Source organism: Phodopus roborovskii, unplaced genomic scaffold, assembly GCF_943737965.1.
Source record: "Phodopus roborovskii unplaced genomic scaffold, PHOROB, whole genome shotgun sequence".
Taxonomy (NCBI): domain Eukaryota; kingdom Metazoa; phylum Chordata; class Mammalia; order Rodentia; family Cricetidae; genus Phodopus; species Phodopus roborovskii.
This window is the reverse complement of record NW_026126407.1, coordinates 43387483-43408836: the sequence shown is the minus strand read 5'-3', so window position 1 is coordinate 43408836 and position 21354 is coordinate 43387483. Positions and strand designations below refer to the sequence as shown.

At 46.1% G+C, this 21354-nt stretch overlaps 1 protein-coding gene across 1 annotated transcript in view; it reads left to right on the top strand.

Annotated features, from left to right (window-relative positions):
• Positions 1 to 1406: 1406 nt before the first annotated feature.
• Slit3 (slit guidance ligand 3) overlaps positions 1407 to 21354 on the top strand; it is a 561683-nt gene continuing 541735 nt past the window's right edge. The window contains exon 1 of the mRNA XM_051180959.1: positions 1407 to 2019. Coding sequence (XP_051036916.1) covers positions 1823 to 2019 — 197 coding nt within the window. The 5' untranslated portion in view covers positions 1407 to 1822. The remainder of the gene's footprint in view (positions 2020 to 21354) is intronic.

The window sequence follows — 21354 nt, the reverse complement described above, 5'->3', positions numbered from 1 at the left end:
CTGGAGCTAAGACTCCAAAAATCTGCTAAGTATAGTAAATAAATAAAGTTTGCACCTTTGCTATATACTACAGTATGCAGTCAACTAGTTGAAAGTTGCCTTTAAGGAAAACGAAGAAATCAGAATAGCATTCATATGAAAGAAAAGAGAATTCTCAGGAACACAGATGTTAGTGGTGTATGAACACACATGTTCTCCTGTGTATGTACTGCACATTGCATGTGGCTGTGAATAGTTAAGACCGTGTGTGTGTGTGTGTGTGTGTGTGTGTGTGTGTGTGTGTGTGTGTGTAAGCAATGCTCTTTTAGACCTTTCCCATATGAGGGGACCTCAAGGAAGTCTGGGCAATGCTTCCTCCTGTTCCTGCCCCTTCCCTTCAAACAAACAAACAAAATCATTCCTACAAGTATTTATGGAGCCTCTAACACAGCCCTTCCCCACCGGCATCTGGAAAAGCTCAGACCAGCCAATTTAGAGCAGGCTCTGGCAGAATGAAGGCAAGGCTGAGGTTTGGGAGGGGACAGTTAGGGGTAGAAGGCATGATGGGTGCCTTGCAGGCTACGCACTATTTTGCAAGTCACTTTCTCTTTTTGGACGCACCAAAGGGACTGTGGCACCTTTATTTGAAGAGACAAACGCTCACAGATGATATGATTGCCCCAGAGTCATCCAAGCAGGAAGTACAAGCTCAGGACCTTGAAGTGGTGGTGTCAATACATGGGTCCAAGTTCCTGCCTTTACTACTCCCAGCCACATAACAGGCATTGCTGGGCAAAGTTGAACTGGATTTCTTCTGGTAGAATTTGCCAGCAGCGACCTTCAGCACAGGAACAGTATGTGTGTGTGTGTGTGGGGGGGGGGTCTGTGGAGTGTATTCCCACCCGTAAGTCCTATAGGAAGTAGTTGTTGATTTTAGTGAATACTAGATGAGGAGGGGGCAAAGTTTCCATGGATAAATGTGCTAGGGTACAGCGTTCCTAGAAGCCATGTGACCTTGGGTAAGCACTTCACTTAGTCCAACTTTGGCTTTTTTTTTTTTTTTTTTTTAACCTAAGAAACGAGGCCTCCTTTCTAATAACCCCATGTTGGGACCGAGTATCCAGTTCAGTACCAAAATTAAAAAAAAAAAAAAAAAGCCACAAGCTTTATCAGTCCTTGGCTCCCAAGAATGGGTGAATTGCAATTTTTCTTTCCTGGGGTCCCGCTGGCTGGCCAAGTCCCTTTCCTTTCCAGCTGGGTCCCTCTAGATCCCTTGTTGCCTCCTCCCTCCAGGCTCTTGGTTGCTCCAGCAAAGTTCCCAACTTAGTCGACGTGACGCTCAGCGCAACCAATGGGAGGCGGAGCTGGTGTTTTGGGAGGGGGGCGGGAGGGCCGGGCCCGCGTCTCCGGTGTCTGCTCTGCTCAGTGAATGAAGAGAGCTAGCGCCGGCCAGCTCTCCCAGCCACTCCGTGCCTAGCCGCCACCGTGCTCCGGAGCCCAGCCCTGAGCCGGACTTCCCGGGTCGCTGTGCTCCCCTGCGCTCAGCCCAGAACCCAGTCTGAGCTCGCACCTCTGCCGGTGATCCACAGGGACTCGGGGGCGCTCGGTACCTGGGCGCCGTGAGTGATGCGCAGCGGGGCAGCGCCAGCCCCACGGATGGAGCTGCTGCCGCCGCCGCCCGGCGCGCCCCGCTCCGCCCGCGCCCCGTGCGCCTGAGCGCCGCGCCCGCCCCTCCTCCGCGCCAACTCCGCCGCCCGCCCCCCAGGCCGCCCGCGCGCCTCCTCGGGTTCCTCGTGTCCCGCCGCGCCAGGCAGCCTCCTCTGGGTTCGGACGCTTGCAAACCATGGCCCCGGGGCGGACCTGGGCCGGCGCCGCTGTGCGCGCCCGCCTGGCGCTGGCCTTGGCGCTAGCTAGCGTCCTGAGTGGACCCCCCGCTGCCGCCTGCCCCACCAAGTGTACCTGCTCCGCCGCTAGTGTGGACTGCCACGGGCTGGGCCTGCGCGCCGTTCCCCGGGGCATCCCCCGCAACGCAGAGCGCCTGTGAGTACCCACCCCGCCCGCGCAGGCCACCCACCCCGCTCCTGCAGAGTCGCCCTCGGGGCGCCAGGTCCTTCCCTCCTCTCCCGCGCGCTGGGGACGACCTCGGTTCTCCCCTCCGCCCTCAGACTTTCGCTAAGTTGGGGATGGCATGGCTTTGGGCAGGTGTGGAGAGAAGTGTCCGAGTTCCCTGGTAATGGGGACCGGGTCGTGCCTCTCTGGGTGAGGGCTCTGGGAGCTCATCTGCTGACAGCTCCAGAGAAGGCTGGCAGAAGGTGGGGAAGCGTGGTGGTCTCAAGGTTTGAGGTTGTGTATAAGGGTCCATGCTCCTTGCCTCTTAAAGAGAGGACGAGGGAGCAAGCTAGACGGCGGTTGGGGGGGTGGATTGCAGAGACCTGAGAGAGCCACCCCCCCCCCCAAAAAAAAGCTGTGACCTCCTTTGAGATCAGAACGAGCCAGCTGCTGTGTGGCTGTCCTTGCAAGGAAAGTTAAGTGTAGGTGGAGGTCTTAACTTCTGAAAAACTGAATTCTGAGTGGGTGCTCTCAACACCCTCCCTGCCTGGAGCGCAGCTTTGGGGATGCCAAGTTGCAGCCCGGGTGAATTTTTTATGGCTGGCTTATAAATGCCTCCCTAAACGGGCCGGAGGATGAAAATGCTGACAGCCCTTTAAATGAGACCTAGCGCTATAATCTTACAAACCGCACTCAGCCTCGGGATCCTGGGGTTGGCAGCTAGCGGACAGGCTCGTGGAGAGTAGGGTGGATTGACCCTCGTTTTAACCCCAATTGTGCAACCAAATATTTACTTTTCTTATGTCAGCGTTTTGGAAAGATTTATCATTTTGATCCTCAAGACCAAATTCAAAGTTTGGACTCCGGGGGTGGGCTCCTTTAGTCCACAGTTGGGGGCGGGGTGAGGGGGCTGGAGCCTAGGAGTGGGCGAGGGTTTGCACTAATCAGAATTCTATCCATTGCGCTGCCCAGTTACACTCTTCCCAGCCTGTCTTAGGGGTAGGCACACCAGCCTTCCTCTGTCCTGCCTACTTTAGGTCAGGGAACCAAGGAAGGAGCTGAATTACTCTGGCCCCTTATCAGATGCCTCACCTCCTCTCTTCTCTTCCCTTTCCTCTTCCTTACTGTCTAGGCAGAGACTTCTTAGAAATGCCTTCCTTATGTTTTTCTTTTGTTTGTTGTTTTCAAAGTGCAACGATTGTTCTGTTGCTTGAACTGTGGAATCCTGGAGGGCTGGCCCTGCAGCTTCATTAACACCAGGAAATTAGGATCAGAAATGCAAACTAACCTGCCCAAGAAAACTGGGCAAGTAAGTGTCAATAAAAGGGCTGGAATCCAGGCATCCACACCTTCATTCAGGCTAGACCCTAGTAGTGAAAATCTCATTTGAATGGTATTTGTAGGTGTGTGTAAGTTCCCCTCCTCTTGTGAATGCTACAGATGAGTGAATGAGGTGATAACCGTGTAAATGTTTAGCGGATGCCTCTCCTGTGGCAGTTTGTGTGTGCCTCCTTGAACCTCCCCAGCAGTCCTGTAAGAAGCATAGGCAATGCTCATTACTCTGCCTTGTTCCATCTTGTCATGTATTCACGGTCGTGTAACCAGTTAAGTGTTTGAATTGCAGCCTGTCAGGCTTCTAAGCTCAGGTCTTTTAGCACTCTGCAGACTCCTTGGAACCAGAGTCAGTTTGGGCCCTGATCTCTAGGCAGACAGCCCTGGGAGGAGAGGGTGTAGCTGGGCTTGGATGTTAGGGTAGGACCCAGCTGCTTTTGCTTTTGGTATATACCGCCACCATTCATTTTCCTTCAGCATCAACTCTTTTTCTTGGGGTCATGAAACTATTTTCCATAGTCAGGATCATGTTGTCAGTTTGGGAAGATCAGGGGAGTGGGTCTCTCCTGGCTAATCAGAAGTTTTCAAAAACTAGTCAGTGTGTCACCAGCCACCCCTCCGAGAGACCCTGGTGACTTAGTACATCTCATCTGCTCTACAGCTGGAGACAGTAGATAAAGACCTAGATGAAGGGCATTCCCATGGGCATCCTTACTGTAACCATTGTCACCACCAGGCATGGGCAAAGTCGGTGCTGCTCTGGCATGTCTGGGGTTGTCTGGTGCAGCTTTAGTTTTGACTTTCAGTGCATGGATATGACAGAGCTGCCAAGGCTGACCTCTCATCTCTATTCTTAGGCTAGAGGTAGCCTTTTAGAGCAAGCAGGGTCAGGCCACCTCAGATTCAAGAGCAGCCCTCCACCACCCATCCTGGCTCTCAGGGACTCAGATGGATTGCTGTAGTACTGTTCAGCTGCACCGTGTTAGGGATTTCAAATTACACACACACACACACACACACACACACACACACACACACACACACACACCATTGCTTGAAGCCTCTGTAGCATTCCTGTCCCTGTCCATAAAATCAGTGCATACACAGAAGAAAACCAACACTTCAGATGAAAGGATGTGGGCAGGGGCTGAAAGTGGAAATCTTTCCTGAAGACCCCTTTAAGTCCCCTGGGGGTCCTTCTGTCATGGGACACTGATATTTATCAGCAGAGCCATTCTCCCAACTGGTGAAATTATGTTTTAAAACAAAGAAGCAGTGCTCTCCCATTCTCCATTTCTGATGCTGTCTTCCAGAAAGCTTCTTGTGAAGGAAAGGTGGGGGGATTGAGGGGGTTGGGGGGGAGGGCTTCCCCTAGACATATGACATTAAGGGCAGCCTGACTGAGAAGGATGTAGTAGTCCCCATTTGGACTTGGCTTCAGGGTAGTAATGGGGTCTGAATTGTTCATCATTAAGTCACTATCAGAGTTGGGGGATTGTCTGTGTTCCAAGTTCTTCCCCATAATGTCAACGCATCACACAGAAAAGGAAACCCTCTGTCTTTTATAAACTACTGACAATTTTCCCCCTCCAAGAGGAGGAGGTAACACCCACAAGTAAGCTAAATAAACGGAGGGGAGAATTCCGTGTCATTTATTATCCAAGCAGCAAAGACAGAGGCCCAGGGAGGAGAGGAAGTCAATGGCGGTGCTTGAGACAAAACATTTACCAGGGAGTGCAGGGTAAACAGATGTTGCGTTTGCCCTTCTGAGTACAAAAGGAACCCACAGATGTAATTCTTCTCCAACCACAGGCTCAGCCTGCATGAAAATGAACCCTCATGTGGGGCCCCTTCTCCCAGGCCTGCCCTGAGGCAGGCATGGGCCCACCTCTCACCCACAGCTAGGGTGGTAGTGGGAGCAAGAGGGGACATCTTTGCTTTTTCTACTTGGCTCCAGAACATGCTGGAAACTGCTGTATTTAAATAAACATTTCCTGTTTGCGAAGGAGAGCGGGCGAGAGTCTGAAACGTGAGAATGTGGTAACTTAATTTTCTCCATCACTCCAGATGACAGCAAGCTTTGCCGGTGGTTAGGTCCAATAAAAACCGACACCGTGTCATAGGCTTTCCCTCACTTGACCACAGAGGTCCAGAGGTCAAGTGGGAGACTTTCCAAGATGCTCAACAGCCAAACCCAGCATTCTGGTACTCCTAGCCCTCAGGGCCAGCTAAAAGGACCAGTGACAATCTGGCAAGTTATGGGGCCTCTTTGGACCAACCTTGGTGATGTGGCCTTTCAGAGAGGTACAGGTCTCTCCTGGATTTCATACAGGACAGGGAAGGTACCTTCTTCCAGGGTACTGAACAACTTTGAACAGATTGCTTTACCTCTGGACTTCTTTTTTTTAAAAGTAAGACTCTGGTGTAGGTTTTGTGATTTTCCTTATGTAATATGCAGTTCACCTGTGGGCTGTCACAGTACTCCTGCTCTGTACCTAGGCCAATATCTGGCCCCAGGAAGTTTTCAACCACTGTATGTTGACCAAAACGCTCATGAGCCTCAAGAATACAAGGGCAAGATGGGCTATTACAGATTTGAATTTTGATGGGTGGCCAAGGGCTACCTCCTAATAATCTATTACATGAGATACTGCAATCTAAAATTTGAATTTCATGAACTAGAATTTTTGCCTTAGTGGAGTTCCCCCAAGACTCTTACTGCATGATCCACTCTGAAGTCTGGTTGCCAGGCATTGCTTAGCAACATCGCAACACTCCTACTGTGCACATGCCAGTGGAATGAGCCAGGGATCCTGACTACTTCTGCCACAGGACTTTTTAATCAAGAACTCATCAGTGGCACCCTGAGCTCTCTGTGGTTTTTGATTGCTGCTCTTCTGGCATTAATTGATGTGTATTTGTAGGGTCATTATTACATTTTGTTCTGGCCAGTCTTCTGGGTTTTCTATTCTGCCTCACCCCCCCACCCCATATACTTTGTTATTTTGTTTCTCTGTAGTTATGTCTATTGTCTGACTTCATAGCCTCCATCCACACCACACCCAGAAAAGTGAAAATGAAGGGTGGGTAGAAACAGTGGAATCTTTCACCTAAATTGACCAGCAGGAGGGCAGGGATTTAGATCGTCCACCGTGTTTTGGGCATGGGCTCTGGCAGCATTGGACTGGAAGCTAAAGTTTGAAGTCCTGTTCTGTGGCATGCATGCTTGCCTGTGAACCTCTGCTGTCTCTGTGCTGCTCTGGGCTGCAGTCTGTTTAATCCCGTTTGTGCCTTATTTCCACACCTGTAACACAGGGATGATAGTCATGTGGGGGATGTCGTGAACACAGCCCGAGGCAATCCATGTAATGTGTTCTGCACTGTGCCTGCCATATTGTTCACTCATCGTCGTGGCTGTGATTATTTACCCAACTGTACTTTATCCAGCTGTAAAGTATGTATAATACCCCTTCCCTTTTGGAAGGATTAAAGTGATCGTGTCTAGGAAGTGCTTAACAGTACCTGGCATATAGGAGCCCTCCACAAACTTGTAACAGCCATGCTGCGGCTGTGTTTCCATTTGCTCATCTCAGTCTCCATCCAGCTGGATGGCTTAAGATGTTCACTCTAAATTTTGTTCCAACACTAAACTCTGTGGAGGCAGGCTCATCGCCTGCACATGGGCTGTGGGCTGTGCCCAGTACACTCTTGCCTGGTCTGCTTCTCTTTGCTCTGTCTCTCCATCCTGCCCCAGTAGCTGAACCCAGGTTGGTCTCTGGTCTATGCAGAAGTGATTATGGTTGGAGAGGTTTTTATCTTTTTTGTTGACATACTGCTTTGTGTTCTCTTTAAATAAAGAATGTATTTTATTTCTTTATTTAGAGGAGGGGTAGGCTGGAGCTTCATGAGGAATTCTTGGTCCCAACTTTTCTGTGTGTTCAATGTCCTTCCCTCTTTCTCTAAACACCCCCTTGTACCGGTTCCTGGTGTCTGCCTCCCATGCTGCTTTTACATGAAACAGCTGTATTTACTAGCACATGTCACTCTCACTGTGTAAGATGGTTTTAACCATTTTTTTTTTTTTTTAAGAAATGGTAAGAAAAAAGATCAGAGTAGGGAGGAACCTCACAGAGACCACATTGATGAAGCAAGGGAAGGCTGAAGAGGTGCCCTGTGGGTGCACCAGGCTGATTTCTAAGGTCTTCTTGGTTCACTGTGGAATTCATCCTTGCTCAAGAAGAGGCTCATGGCAGGAAGCTTCTGCTCTGTGTCCTGCAGACCAGGACTGTCTTTTGTAACTGCCGCTGCTGGCTGCCAGACTGCCAGGAGGCTGTACATCTCCCCCATGGTGTGATGTCCAGTTTTCCTGGCATTTACTGTCTTTGAAATGGTGGTCCCCTGAAGGGAGGAACTGCCCAATGGGTGTGATTGAAAATCCTCAATATCGAGCAGATTGGAGATGGGAAAAGCTTACAGGTAAATATGTGAACTCGAGAGCCAGGCCCTGCCACTTATAAAAGTCTTCTGGGTTGTAAAATGAGATTATTATTTCTTTTTTATTTATTTTATTTTTTTGAGACAGGTTCTCAGTGTGTAGCCCTAGCTGGCCTGGGACTCATTGTGTAGACCACACGGGCCCTTAGCTCACGGAGATCCTCCCACCTCTGCCTCCTGAATGCCGGAATTAAACTCGTGCACCACCAGGCCCTGCTTTAGGACCTTCTTTCTTTGTATGGCACTGGGAGCATTGGATTAACTCACATCCACATCCTGGAATATGGCATACCTATCATAATATTTCTGTCATTATTTCTGTAATTCTTGCGGACTATACTCCTTCCTGAGAGTGCTCACTAGAAGCATGCTCTGGAACAGGAATGATTGGCAGAGTAGCCAGGGGTGCCCTGTTCAAGTCCCACCGTGTTTGCCATTAGCGTAACCCAGGGAAAACCAGCTCACATGCCTTGGCTCCCAGACAGCCTGTGATGAGGGACTCAGTTCTGCCTGAACTAGTCCCAGTAGGACCTTTCCTTCATGTGGGGTTGAGCTTAGCCCACATGGACTGTTGGACTGTTGTTACACAGAGGCAGGGGTCATCCTTTGTTGAATGACAGGTATTCACACTTCGAATTGCCGTTGTGTTTCTCACCAGTTACTTGGGCTTCTTTTTCTTTCCATAAACCTTTGTGATTACTCCAAGGGCTTTTGCTTTGACCCACCTCCAGCTCTTGACCTCTGGGGATTTTCTCCGACTGTATAAATTGAATATCCCTCTTTCAAAATGCTTGGAAAATGCTTGGGAACAGAAAATGCTTGGGAACAGAAGCAGTTCTGAGTTTTGAAAATTTTCAGGTTTTGAGATATTTGCATGTATATTGAGGGAGGAGAGAGGGAAAGACTGAGATGGAGAGGGAGGGAGGGGAGATGGAGGGAGAAAGGGAGAGCTAACTTCGAGATGAGACCCAGATAAAACCACAAACTGCATTTGTGTCTTATGTATGCATTGTACATGTAGCCTGAAGGCAATTTTAAACAATATGCTTGCTCTTAAAATAAAGACTATGGTTGGGATTTTTCACTTACAAGTTTTGGATTTTGAGGTATTCTGGATTGTGGATTTTCAGATTAGGGAAGACTTTCAGCTTCCTGATTATTATCTTAATTGACTTCCATCAGTGGTTCTTTGGTTTGTATTTTGACAGTGTTTCCAGCTGGCCTTGAACTCATGATCCTTCTGCCACTATGGTCAGAGTTAGAGGATTGGGGCAGGAGCCACCATGCCCCATTCTGTCAGTGCATTTGTGTTTATGTATGTATGTATGCATGCATATAAATGCATGTGGAAGTCAGAGGTCAATAGCAGTTATTTACATGTTTTTAATGAAGCAGGATCTCTTTCTGAATCTGGAGCTCATTTATTGGTGCCAGACTTGCTGGCCATCAAGCCCCAAGGTTTCTCTTGTGCCCTTCTCTTCCACAGGCTGGGATTACAGGCACACATTGCCACAGTGGACTTTAAATGTGAGTGCTAGGGGTCTGAATTCAGATCCTCACATTTGCAGAGGACCGAGCATCTCCCCACATCTTCAGTGCGCTGTCAGGCACTGGATGGCTTATTCTGATCTGGCTTATTTACCAGTTGTCTCACAACGCCCAAGCCTTCCCTGATGTTTTCTTATTATTAACTGTCCAGATTTGAGAAGTTGACCCCCTGACCCTTGCTTTTAAGAAAGAGATAGGGTCTCACCATGTAGCTCAAGGTAGACTCAAACTCAAGATCCTCCTGCCTCAGCTTCCTGAGTGCTGGGATCATTGGCAGACACTTTCGTGTCCAGCTTTTCAGATTGTTTTTTTGATTTCTAAGTGCAACACTGTGCATTATCCTAATTAAATTCTGACAAATGAGTTCATTTCATTAGGGTTCTCAGGAACATTTTCTATTTTGAGTTACTCCTTTGCAGATCAGGCGCTTGGGTTACCCTGTCCTTTCTTATTCTTCTCTGAAATTTCAGTGAGCACAGCTATGGGTGTGACTTCTCTTCAGAGTCAGTGCTCACTGTATGCCTTTTGCAAGTCTCTTATTGGATATGCATGTAAGTTCAGGTGCCCTTTGATTCCAGAAGAGGGTGTCTGAGCTCCTGGAGCTGGCTTTATGGGTGATTATGAGCCACTTAATGTGGATGCTGGGAATCAAACTGAGGTCCTCTGTAAGAGCAATGTGTGCTCTTAACCACTGAGCCCACTCTCCAGACATTTGGAAAGCATCTAGGTTGTAGGATTGTATACATGGCCTGTTCTTTCTGTCTAAGGTGGATAAAAACACTAAGTCCTTCAGGGTGTGATTGCTATGCACTTACAGTTCCAGTACTTGGTAGATAGAGGCAGGAGAATTGTGAGTTCAAGGCCAACCTCAGATATGTAGCAAGTTCAGTACCAGTCTTTCTTACAAACTGTGTTCCAGACCAGTTTGGCCGCCTGCCTCAAAAAAAAAAAAAAAAAAAAAAAAAAAAAAAAAAAAACCAACAACAACAACAAAAACAAAACCAAAAAGAAAAGAAACAAAAAAACAAACAAAACAAAAAACACTCCCCCATCAAAGTTGAAGTTTTATTTCTCTAAAATAGTTTCCAATTAATGCTTTATTGATTTGCTGGATTTTCTCTAAATTCCTGAATTAGAATTAGAATCGTTGCTGTAACCAAGTACCTAGACATTTATCTTTAGGAGGTGTGATGGACTTGGCTCCTGGTTTCACTGGGGCCAGTACATCATGCAGGGAAGGTGTGGTGGATCCTCTCACATCATGGTGGACAGGAAGCAGAAAGAGGTAAGATGGAAAGGGCCAGAGCAAGATATAGCCCCACTGGTTTTCTTCCAGCTGGGTACCACCTATTAAAGTTTCTAGAATCTCTCAAAAAGTACCACCAGCTGGAGTCAGCTTTTTAGTATATATGACTTTTAGAGGAACACTCATAGGAGCCATAGCACTCTTGGTTTCTCAAGAAACTGTCTGCCATGACTTTAGCTTTGTCATCTTCCTTTTAGACTGGTAACAGAATCCCTATCAACATGGAATGATGTGTGTGTGTGTGTGTGTGTTCACATGTGTGTGCATGTGCATGCCTATGCTAGCTTCTCCTGGTAAATATTTGGCCTGAGGAATCAGTCCCTTTTATCAGTAGCAAAGCTCAGGTTGCTTCAGCTTGTTTAACACAAGGAATTCATTTTACAATCTTGCTGGCCTTTGACATGGATGCAATCACCGCTGCAGTTCTTGGGATAAATAGGATGGAGGAGAGATCAAGAACAGTGAACTCTAGGCTCTACCCTCAGAGCAAGAGCTACCGTTGGGCCCTGGCCTCACACTTGACTTCCATGAACTAACTTACAATTCTAACAGTTATCTCGGGGATGTAGAGTGCTGTCCCCACCTCACAGATGAGAAAACCTCACTTGGGAATAATAGGCCCAGTTAGGAACAAGAGAGGTGGGGTGGCCAGAGACTGTAGGATCACTAGTGGTCATATGTTTCTCCCCCAAACTTGAAAGTTTTCTGAAAGTCTTCACTTGATTTTGAAAACATAACTAGGAGGACGGGGAGGAGGAGGAAGAAGAGGAGGAGGTGGCATGGGTGGCGGCAACAGCATCAAACTTGAGTCATTGAGTACATTTTGATGCATGGCATGATTTGGCTGTCTGGTGGGAAAGAGCCATCATGTCTAGTTTGGGGAAGAAAGTGACATTCGAATCACATCTTGAAAGATAAATAGGGTTCCCTTGCAAGAATGGAGAGGGGTACAGAGTCACAGAAGTTCACAGTTAATGGGCCTGAGCCCACCTAGAATGAGTGGAGTTCTTCCTTGGGAATTTTTAAAAAATCTATTAGGAATCTTAGCCCAGAAATTATCAATCAAATCTTAGGAAGAACATCAATATAGTGTTTGTCAATACACCTATTCGATCCCCAGAGACTGAGGAAGACAGTTTATGATCTAAAAAGAAAAAGTGTGGATTCCATTTCTCCATTGCTGTAGCACACATGAGGCCAACAGTATGTATCTCATGAATTTAGCTCATGGCTTTGGAAGCTCAGAGTTAAAGCAACATACTTCTAGCTATGGTGAGGACCCAGTAGGCGGGTCACATTGTGGTGAGTGACAAAGTGATTGGGGACATGTATAAAGGGATGATCACACTGTGAAGCAAGAAACCAAAGCATGGAGAGGTCATGATTGCTTTTTTTTTTTTTTTTAAATAAAAGTTCATTTTCATGGGAACTAACTAGGTCCCATGTGTCTACATTAGCCTCATTCAAAGACAGTAACCTGCGACCTACCTGACATGTACTGTGACCCAGCACCTTAAAGTTCCACCCCATTGGAGAATGCACATTGCATGACAGCAGGGGCATAAAACTTCAGGAAGAATCTGAAGAACCTTGTTTGGTATTTATTTGCTCAATTATTTACTCAGATTTTAGAGGAGTTTGTGTTTCTTCCTAGTTACATGGGCCACTTCCTTTTTAAAACTTGCATTTGTTTATTTATTTCAGTGAGAGAGAGGGGACACAGAGAGAGAGAGAGAGAGAGAGAGAGAGAGAGAGAGAGAGAGAGAGAGAGAGAGAGAGAATGAGAAGACAGCTTAGGAGACTCACTTCTCTCCTTCCACCATGTGGATTCCAAGGATTGAACTTGGGTTTTGAGACCAGGCAGCCAGGGCCTTTACCCACTAATCTGTCTTGCTGGCCTGCAACTTACTTTCCTCTAGCTGTGCTCTCTGGGCCATGCCATTGGCAGTGGGTCCAATTAGAAGAGCATGTACATGAGGTACATCCTGGCTGGAGTAGAAAGTGATTTCATTGTTTAAACATCATCCCTGTTTATGCAGGCTCAGGCTCCTCTTCTCTCATCTGAGACATCAGCCTGGGTTCCTGACTCTTGATTCATCCTACACTTTGGCAGTGGTGTGTCTTAAAGGTCCTGAAAGTCTGCCAACATGTTTAACCACCCACCTTGTCTCCCATTAAAATTTTTCAGCCGATGAGCTCCTGTCTGCTACCAGATGTACCCACTCTATGCTCCCCTGACCTCTAGAATGAGTTATGCCCTTACTCAGCTGTGTCTATAGGGCGTGGAGTCCATGCCAGATGTGCTGTCTATATCTTGACAACGGAGTCTTTCCTGACCTGTTCCTGGTCCTGCCATAACCTTTTCCAGCTTGGCTTCTTGCCCCTGACTGCCCTTCACATCACTCCCTACATGTGGCAGCTGTGAACTGCTGCCTTTGAAGAGCCAGGTCCTGAGATTAGGTTTCAGGAGTGTCTTTGTGATGTTTACCTTCACTGGAGCCTGAAGGTTTGCAATGAACTCATGGCTCTGTTCTGGAAAGAACCTCACACTTCATCTTGATGGCCATCTGAAGGCCTGGCTCATGCCCACAAAAGTGGGTAAGGCTGCTACAAAGCTGAGCTCTGTAAGTGATGGATTATTAGGCTATTTTCCTGAGCTCCTTCACCCTAAGCAGGCAATGGAGAGGAATAATCTGTTGTTGAGAATCACATCAGTTATGGTTCCAGTGGAGAGCTGTCCCCAGAAGATTTACTGGAGAAGTTCCTAGACTATCTAATACTTAGAATACATATATTCTGCTCACCTCTGCCATATGGGTAGAAACCATTCCACAAAGGGGTTTTTCAGAGTGATGCTGATGAGAAACCAGCAGGGAGTACAGTTTAGATATAACACCAAGTAAGTAGAAAGATCTAGATTTGATCTTAGTTTGCTTCAACACTTACCTGCAGGTGAACTTTTCTGCATCTCTGTCCCCCTATCTGTAGACCGAGGAATGGTACAGAGAGGGCTTATCTAATGGGACTAATACAAGGTCTTATGAGACCAGATATATTGCAGATGTCTCTTCTATTCAGTCCTGTGTGAATACATTCATGCATCCACCCACAGTTATCTGTTTTGAACCAGCACATCCTGTATCTGGAAAGTGATGGGGTCTACTTTAGAATCTTTGCTCAATAGATGAGGAAACCCAGAGAGCTTTAAAACCTTCCTTGGAGTCACCAGTGCCTTCCAACTCAGCTCCAGATACTTTTTCACTTAACTGGAGACAACTTTTATGAATGCAAATAGTCTCTCGCCACAGCAAGTTCCCTGGGTGAGCTCTGAGAACTTGCTGCCTTAAGTGGTGACACCTAAGTGTTCAAGATGATGGGATCAGATAAGAGGATGCATTGGACTGGTTCTTCTCACCGCTATTACCAGATACCTGACGTTGGTTCACAGTTCCGGAGAGTTCATTTTATTCTGGTATTTCTGGTCTTGTGCTGAGGGAAAGCATCATGGTAGTAAGAACATGCCAGGGAGGAGGCTGTTCATCTGATGACGGGCAGGAAGAGAGGAAGGCAATAGCAATAACATTCCCTGTAAGGATTGGACCTTAGTGACCTACTTCCTCCCTACCAGCTGGAACTCACATACTGATATCTCCAGAAACTGCCAAAATAGCAGTGCTAGCTGGGGCCAAGGCCCTAAGCTATAAACCTTTTGTGGGACACTTCATACTGAAACTGTGATGTACATGAAGTGCAAAGTCATATGAGGGGGTCATTTATATAGTTGCTACCAATATGCATAAGATACCTGAACCATTCTCTTGGGGGGTACTTCAAGATAGTAGGGAAATTGGTCTGAACCAAGGGAAAGGCTCCAGGCTGGTTCAAATGGATACACTTCTGGGGTGGGAGAGGTACCAGAGCATTGAAGGGTGTTGCACTGAGTCTTCAGGAACCACTGGTGAATGCAAGTCCCACTCATCTCTGTAAGTGTGCATGCAATGTAGAAATCCATACATTATCATAAAGAATAGTGCAAATGGGATTTAAAAACGGTTATGAGGAAAATATTAATCTGAGGACAATTCTACCCAATAAAGTATTGAAGATTGTCTCTGTAGCTAGCACGGGTTCTGTGTTTTATTAGCACTAACTGCATAGAACACTGACCTTATTTGAGAGGTATTTTCATAAACACTGACACACAGCACAGTCCAATTTGGGGCCATGAGCAGACAGCTACCTCCCCTGCTGGAACTAATCCACTGGACACTGTTTCAAAGTGACAATTCCCTCCTTCCCTTTTTTCTAAGATTTCCCCAAGCAATGGGATTTTTTTTCCTGGGGAGGGCGGGAGAGTGATTTTTGGCCTGGAATGGGTTGTTTGGGCAGGTCAGTTAAGAGCTAGATAGGCTACAGGAAAGGTCGGGCTCTAGGGGAACAAGAGCTGAGAACCTGTGTGTAGACACAGTTTCTCTGTAGAGTTCCTTCTTGTGCACCAGGCTGGTGTCCAAGGGTGGTTCTCATGGGTGCTTATCAGTCCTTTTAGGGTAAAAGGCTGACCAGGTGTGGCTCCACTCTTTGTCCCAGCACATGGGAGACTGAGGCAGAGGGATCTTGAGCTCCAGGCTAGTCTGAGCCACATAGTGAGGCGCTGTCTCAAAATAAGCAAATACGTCACATTTTTGTTTTCAAAAATCAGAATGATGAATTGTGGTTTGCAATAGCTGCGAGCAACATGGTCACCCCCTTTTCTCCTGCTTGAAGCTGGCACTTCTTTTCCCATCTGACACTGAGCTCTGAATTTCTGACAGACAGAAAACTGGGTTCTCTTCCTTCAGTACCTCTTTCCTTCTCCCAACAGGGAGATTTTCAAGCTTTGGAAACATCTTAGGGTCATCCGGTCTACCCTCTCCCTATCAAAATCAATCCACCTTGAAGGATGAATGTCTTCAAGAGGTGACAGAAGGTCATCTGGGCTATTCTGGCATCTGTCAGCAAGACATTTCCCTGTTTATGACTCAGTATTTGGGCCTTAGAACCCAGAACCACAAGAAACCTCTTGCAGTCTGTGAAACTGGGGAGACAGAAGAAGAACCCAATCTATTCCAGAAAATAAGGACTGGTCCAGAACCAGTGGTAGAAGTGGTATTATTATGCAGTATGGCTATCAGCATCAAAGTCCTGACTGGCTCAGAGTCTAGAAGGGGAAGATTCTAGATGAGTAAACAGTCAAGGGAAAAAACAGTAAGGTCAAGAGCAGGAATCCAAACTGGGAATGGCAGTTGTTCCATGGAAGTGCTTATTGACTTAAGCCCCCCCCCCCCCCCCCCCGCCCCAGCCCAGCTCTTTATTTCTACAAAACAGTGACCAATCTGTTCTGGTTCTGCATTTTTAATCCTTTCTGAAAATTTCACCAATGCCCTGCTGGTACATTCTAGGAATGCTGCAAAGAGCTAAGTCTCTTTGGGGTTCTTTCCCAACTGGAGCTGTATGCTGATTGGAGTCTTATGTAGACCTGCCTGTAAAACAAGAAACATCTTCCAAGAAGATCACACTACAGTTTTCTTTGTGTGTTGTTAAAGGACCAAGAGGCCCCATTGCAAAATAGCATTTCACAAATAGAGCAGGGCTGGTAGCATCTTCTACCAAATGTGGCTGTGTGTAGCAGTGTGTAGGGGAAATAGCTTTGTCAAGAGGAGGAAGGCTGAGGGAGGTGGATCTGAACGATTTTTAGCAGTAGCAGAAATGGTGGAGTAGAAAGAATGCTTGCCTGGGAATTTGGAGACATAGCCATGCCTCTGACACACTGTGTGACCTTGGGTGAGTCATGTTACCTCTCTGGGCCTCAGTTTCTTCATCTTCAGAAGTGATGAGGGAGGTAGACTGGCTGAACTCCAAAGATTCTTTCAGTGCTATGCATCTTTGCTTCTGAGGGCTGGGAGTTGGGATTTAGCTCTGAGCCAATATCCAATGGACCCCTGGGAATTTCTAGAGGCAAGAGAGAAGCCTGGACAGCTGCTTCAGGGAGTGGCTGGTCCTTGATTAAGGCTCAAATAATTAGCTCAGTTCCACAGTAAGCCTTCTGAAATTAAGAAAGAAAAAGATGTTTAGTTTCAAAAATAGCAGTTGATGTTGCTTCAAGCCGATTGGCTAGGGGTTTAGTAGGTTTTTATACAAAGACATCATTTTTCCTCCTCTGTGGCATAGCAGTTCCAAGTCCTGATGCCTGAGTTAGTGTGAGCCTGGTCTGAATGCTCCCACTAGCTAAATGTTCTTGAGGCTGCTCTTTATCAGTGACCCACTCCACTGCGTTGTTAGAAGTCCAAATGAGGTAGCCCACATCCAGCTTAGAGAACAGAGCTGACCTTAAATAGCAGTTAAGAGACTGGCCACCTTGAGATTGAGTACATGAACAGTAACTTTTATTGTGCTTTGCGAGCCTCAGTAGGGATGGCTCATCTATGGACTGTGCTTTCAGCTTGATGTTCTGGAATGGCTGGGGATGGTTTTGAAGGTGATGCTCAATTCCCCAGAGCCTCAGTTTCCTCATCTATAAAAGGGGCAAGAGAAGTAGAATGGGGCTGACCATTGAACACTCAGGACCGACACCTGAATTGGATGGCTGAGGCTGGATTCAGCTCCAGCTAATCACCAGAATGACCTGAGTTTCTGGCATAGCATGGCATGATGTCTCATGTCTTACCTAGTGGGATCTCAAGAAGGGAAGTACAACTGGGACACTTGACTGGGACCTGTGTGGACATCAGTTCAGATTCAGGCATCCACAGCTCCTAGAATTCAGGGATTTCTGTTGTCATCTGGCTACAGGAACTAGTCTGGATTCGTGGGCAGGGTCAGGAGATTCTTTCTAAGGAAGAAATCATATGTTTAAAAACCTCTAATATTAATACTCATTACTGGGACCCAATATCTTAACTAGATTAAAAGTTTCTTGAAGACAGGAGCTATGAATTTCTCTGTAGGATGCTTGTGAAAATAGACCAAAGCCAATACCTGCTTTAAAAAAAAATCAAATTAACTTGCATAGGCAACAAGTATAGAAAAGACCCCAGGCTTTAGAGGCAAAGCAGTCTGAATCCAAAATGTGTCCTTCAGCATATTACCTGTCTTTTTCATCAAAACAAATAAGTAATGAATACCTACTGAAAGACTTAGGGCTAACATATGCAAAATGCATAGCCAGTGCTCTAACTTTTGGTTGCTGGGTCTGTGCATAATTACATGTGCACAAATGTTCAAGTTCATATGAAGCTGGATCCAAGCCTCATCACTTCTGTGTGGCTGGAGACAGACCGCTTCATCTTTTAGGGCCACAGAATTCTCACCTGTAATGTGGATCTCTTAGGAGTTCAGGTCATCCTTGACATATACTCAAGACTTAATGCATATTGCCTATAAATTGAGTTACTGGAGTAGCTTATTTTTGTATTGATTTGTTCATAGAATGTATGCAATGAACAAGCAATGCAGCTAACTCCCATTAGTCTCATTGGTCAAGTCCCTGGATACTGGGGACTGTGGATGCCTGGATCTGGGATGATGTCCTCACAGGAGGAAAAGATGCCCTTTAGAGAGGAGCACAGCATGGCATGATGTCTCATGTCTTACCTAGTGGGATCTCAAGAAGGGATCGGACTCTTGACTGGGACCTGTGAGGACATCAGTTCAGATTCAAAGACAGTATGTCCATGACTGAATTTTAATGGTTCCACGTGCTACTTGTCTCTATAGGATCCCTGGTCCTTGCCAGTTGTACCACCCCTTTCCCAGATATCTGTGTCTATTTCCCAAATATTCCTGTACCTTACTACTATGTCAGCACAAGGAAACATGAAACATGGTGACTCTAACCGTGTGTGTGTGTGTGTGTGTGTGTGTGTGTGTGTGTGTGTGTGTGTGTGTTTTCTACCAAGCCTTGTGTGGCCCAAGTAAGGAGACTGGGTTTAATTTTTCTGGATAGCTCCTAAGTCCTGTGTTCATCTCATTTTAAAGACAGAGTCTCACTATATATTCCTGGCTACCTTAGAACTCTATTGAATTCACAGAGATCTCCCTGCCTCTCCTTTATGAGTGGAGTACTGGGATGAAAAGCATAGGCCAATGTGACAGGCAGGGCCACAACTTCACTTTAGGAAAGATTTCCCATGAACTCTATTTCTTTTAGTTGATCTCCCAAGAGCTCCGATCTTGCCTTTTTTTTTTTTTTTTTTTTTTTTTTTTTTTTTTTTTTGCTTTCAGTCTAGATAATCTGATTCTTTTTAAAAAATGAAAATGAAATTTTCTTTAGAAAAGAAATGCACAAAACATTTTCCAAATTCCAAATGATTTTGAGGTCATTCATTCATAGCAACCTTGCATGATGTATACTGTTTCTGTAGAGTGATCATCTTTATATACTAGCTTAGGTGACAGGGACATCTGGATTTTGCTGGGATTTTTTTTTTTGCCTGTGTCTTCCTGCTTTTATAAGTGATTTCATCTCCTTGGATTAATCTAAGATGTGCTAGTTTTGGCTCTCCAGGCTCCATCCATTTAGTCTTCCTGGCAGAAGCTTCCCCTACATCAATTGAAACATCATCCTTCACACCTACTGGGTACCATGTCGTGGCTCTGTGATGAGATGTCTTCTCTCATAATCTAGGAATTAGCCCTTGACCAATGTCAGGGTTGACTGAAAGCTTCTTTCCAGGAACTGGAATCATGACCAGTGGAACAGAAAAACTGAACACTGTGGTTTTCCATTTCATCTTTCCACTTGCTGAAGGACAGGATTTGCCTGCTTTCTTGTCTCCAGACCTGTTCTTAAGATTTCCATGAAGTCCACAAGTCTCCAGTACCCTTCAAGAGAATTCCCCTTTTCTCAGGCTCACAAACTGTAACCAAATAATCCTACATCAGAGGGCTATGGTTAACTCACTCCTAGGTGGGAGTGGAATAGTTTTCTGTGGGCGTTGGAGAGGGCTAGACCTCCATTCTAATCACAGGCTTGTGGTTCACCAGCTGGGTGCTCTCAGACAAGTTCATTTTTCTCTGAGGATGTCACATTGTTGTAAAATAACAGCAACGAGTCCTGAAGCCTGACCCTCAGGCTTGCCAGTACTTTGGGATTACCTAGGGTGATATAAAAATGACCAAATGCTTGGACTCTGTTCCCCGATATCCCAGTTTAATGATGTTGGGGTGCATTTTGAATGTTGGGATTTTATAACGTGCACAGGTGTTTCTGGTGAGTGGCAGTGTTTGAGAAAATTGAGGTAGAGAAATTCCTCAATTATAGGGAAGAACAAATAGATAAGTTAAATGCTCCTGCAAGGTAAGGATTGACAGAAGTCACCCTACTTTCCTTAGTAAGGTAAACATGACTCCCGCTTTCGCTTCTGGCACTGTTTCTTTGTTTTGGGGGGTTAGTCGTCATGGCGATGCACGACCGCCAATCTACAAAGTAACCTGGCTTATTTGTCCCATTTGAGGTGAAGGGCAATCGTGAATGTAGCCAGAATCCTAGAACATACAAAAATGTGATTACTTTCACATCCGTGGAGGAAAACTAGGGCGAGTTCAACAATGCTTTGTGAGAACATTCTATGGAGTAACTGCTTTAATGGATACACAAAATTGATTTATAATTACCATGGCAACAGCAAAATGGAATGATGTCTTCCTGAGGGATAAGGATATGGACCAGGACTGAGGAGGATCCTATTTCACTTTGGCCCTGCAACTTGCTGAGTGACCTTAGCTCCCTCAAACAGGTCATCTCTGGAGTCCTTAGTTTCCCTAGAGCCTATTTTCCAATCTGTAAAAATCTTCAATTGCGTTCTTTAAGAAAGTGTATTGATGTGTCAGTAGTTAAGACAATGATGAGAAGATGCTGTAGGAGACAATGAAAGCAGGACCTTGAGCCTGAACCAGGGGTGAATTACAGACACTGCTGGTCCATCAGCCAGCTTCCCCATAATCTATGAAGCCTGTGTAGTCTTCTGTCCTCATAAAATCCTTTAAGTAAACAGGGTGCTACATAGAAAGCTCCCATTCAACCCAGTGCTTCTTCAGTGCTGTTGACATGTTGGGTTTGGTTTTATAGCTATTGCTGAATGGCACTGCTCTGTTTATTATAAATTATTTACCAATGTCCAAGACCTAGTAGATTCCAATAGAACTTCTTTGTGACAAGAAGAAAGCATTTCCACACATTGGCAAGTGTCCCCTGAGGTAAAAGGAAGTCCCCTCCAGTTAAAAATCACTGCTGAACCCCATTGCCATGAGGCATGCTTGATTTAGTAAAGCAGCAGAGTTGGTGTATGCACAGTAGTTAATATCTGTGGTGTCCCCAGAGGCTCTTACAGCTGTCCTCAACCCAGACAGCTGTTGGGAATTCCATGTCCATTGTCACAGATGGGGGTTCTGTGCTTGCACAGCTAATGGTAATAATAAGAACTCTGGCTGCCATTTATTGAGTGTTTACTATGTGCTATGCACATGGCTAAGTGTTTCCTATATTTCATTGTCTCCATTAATTAATGACATTGACAGAGTTTGCAGATCGGTGGCTGGTAGGCTCAAATCCAGGCCTTCAGTATGATGTATTTGGCACACATTGTGTGTGTGTGTGTGTGTGTGTGTGT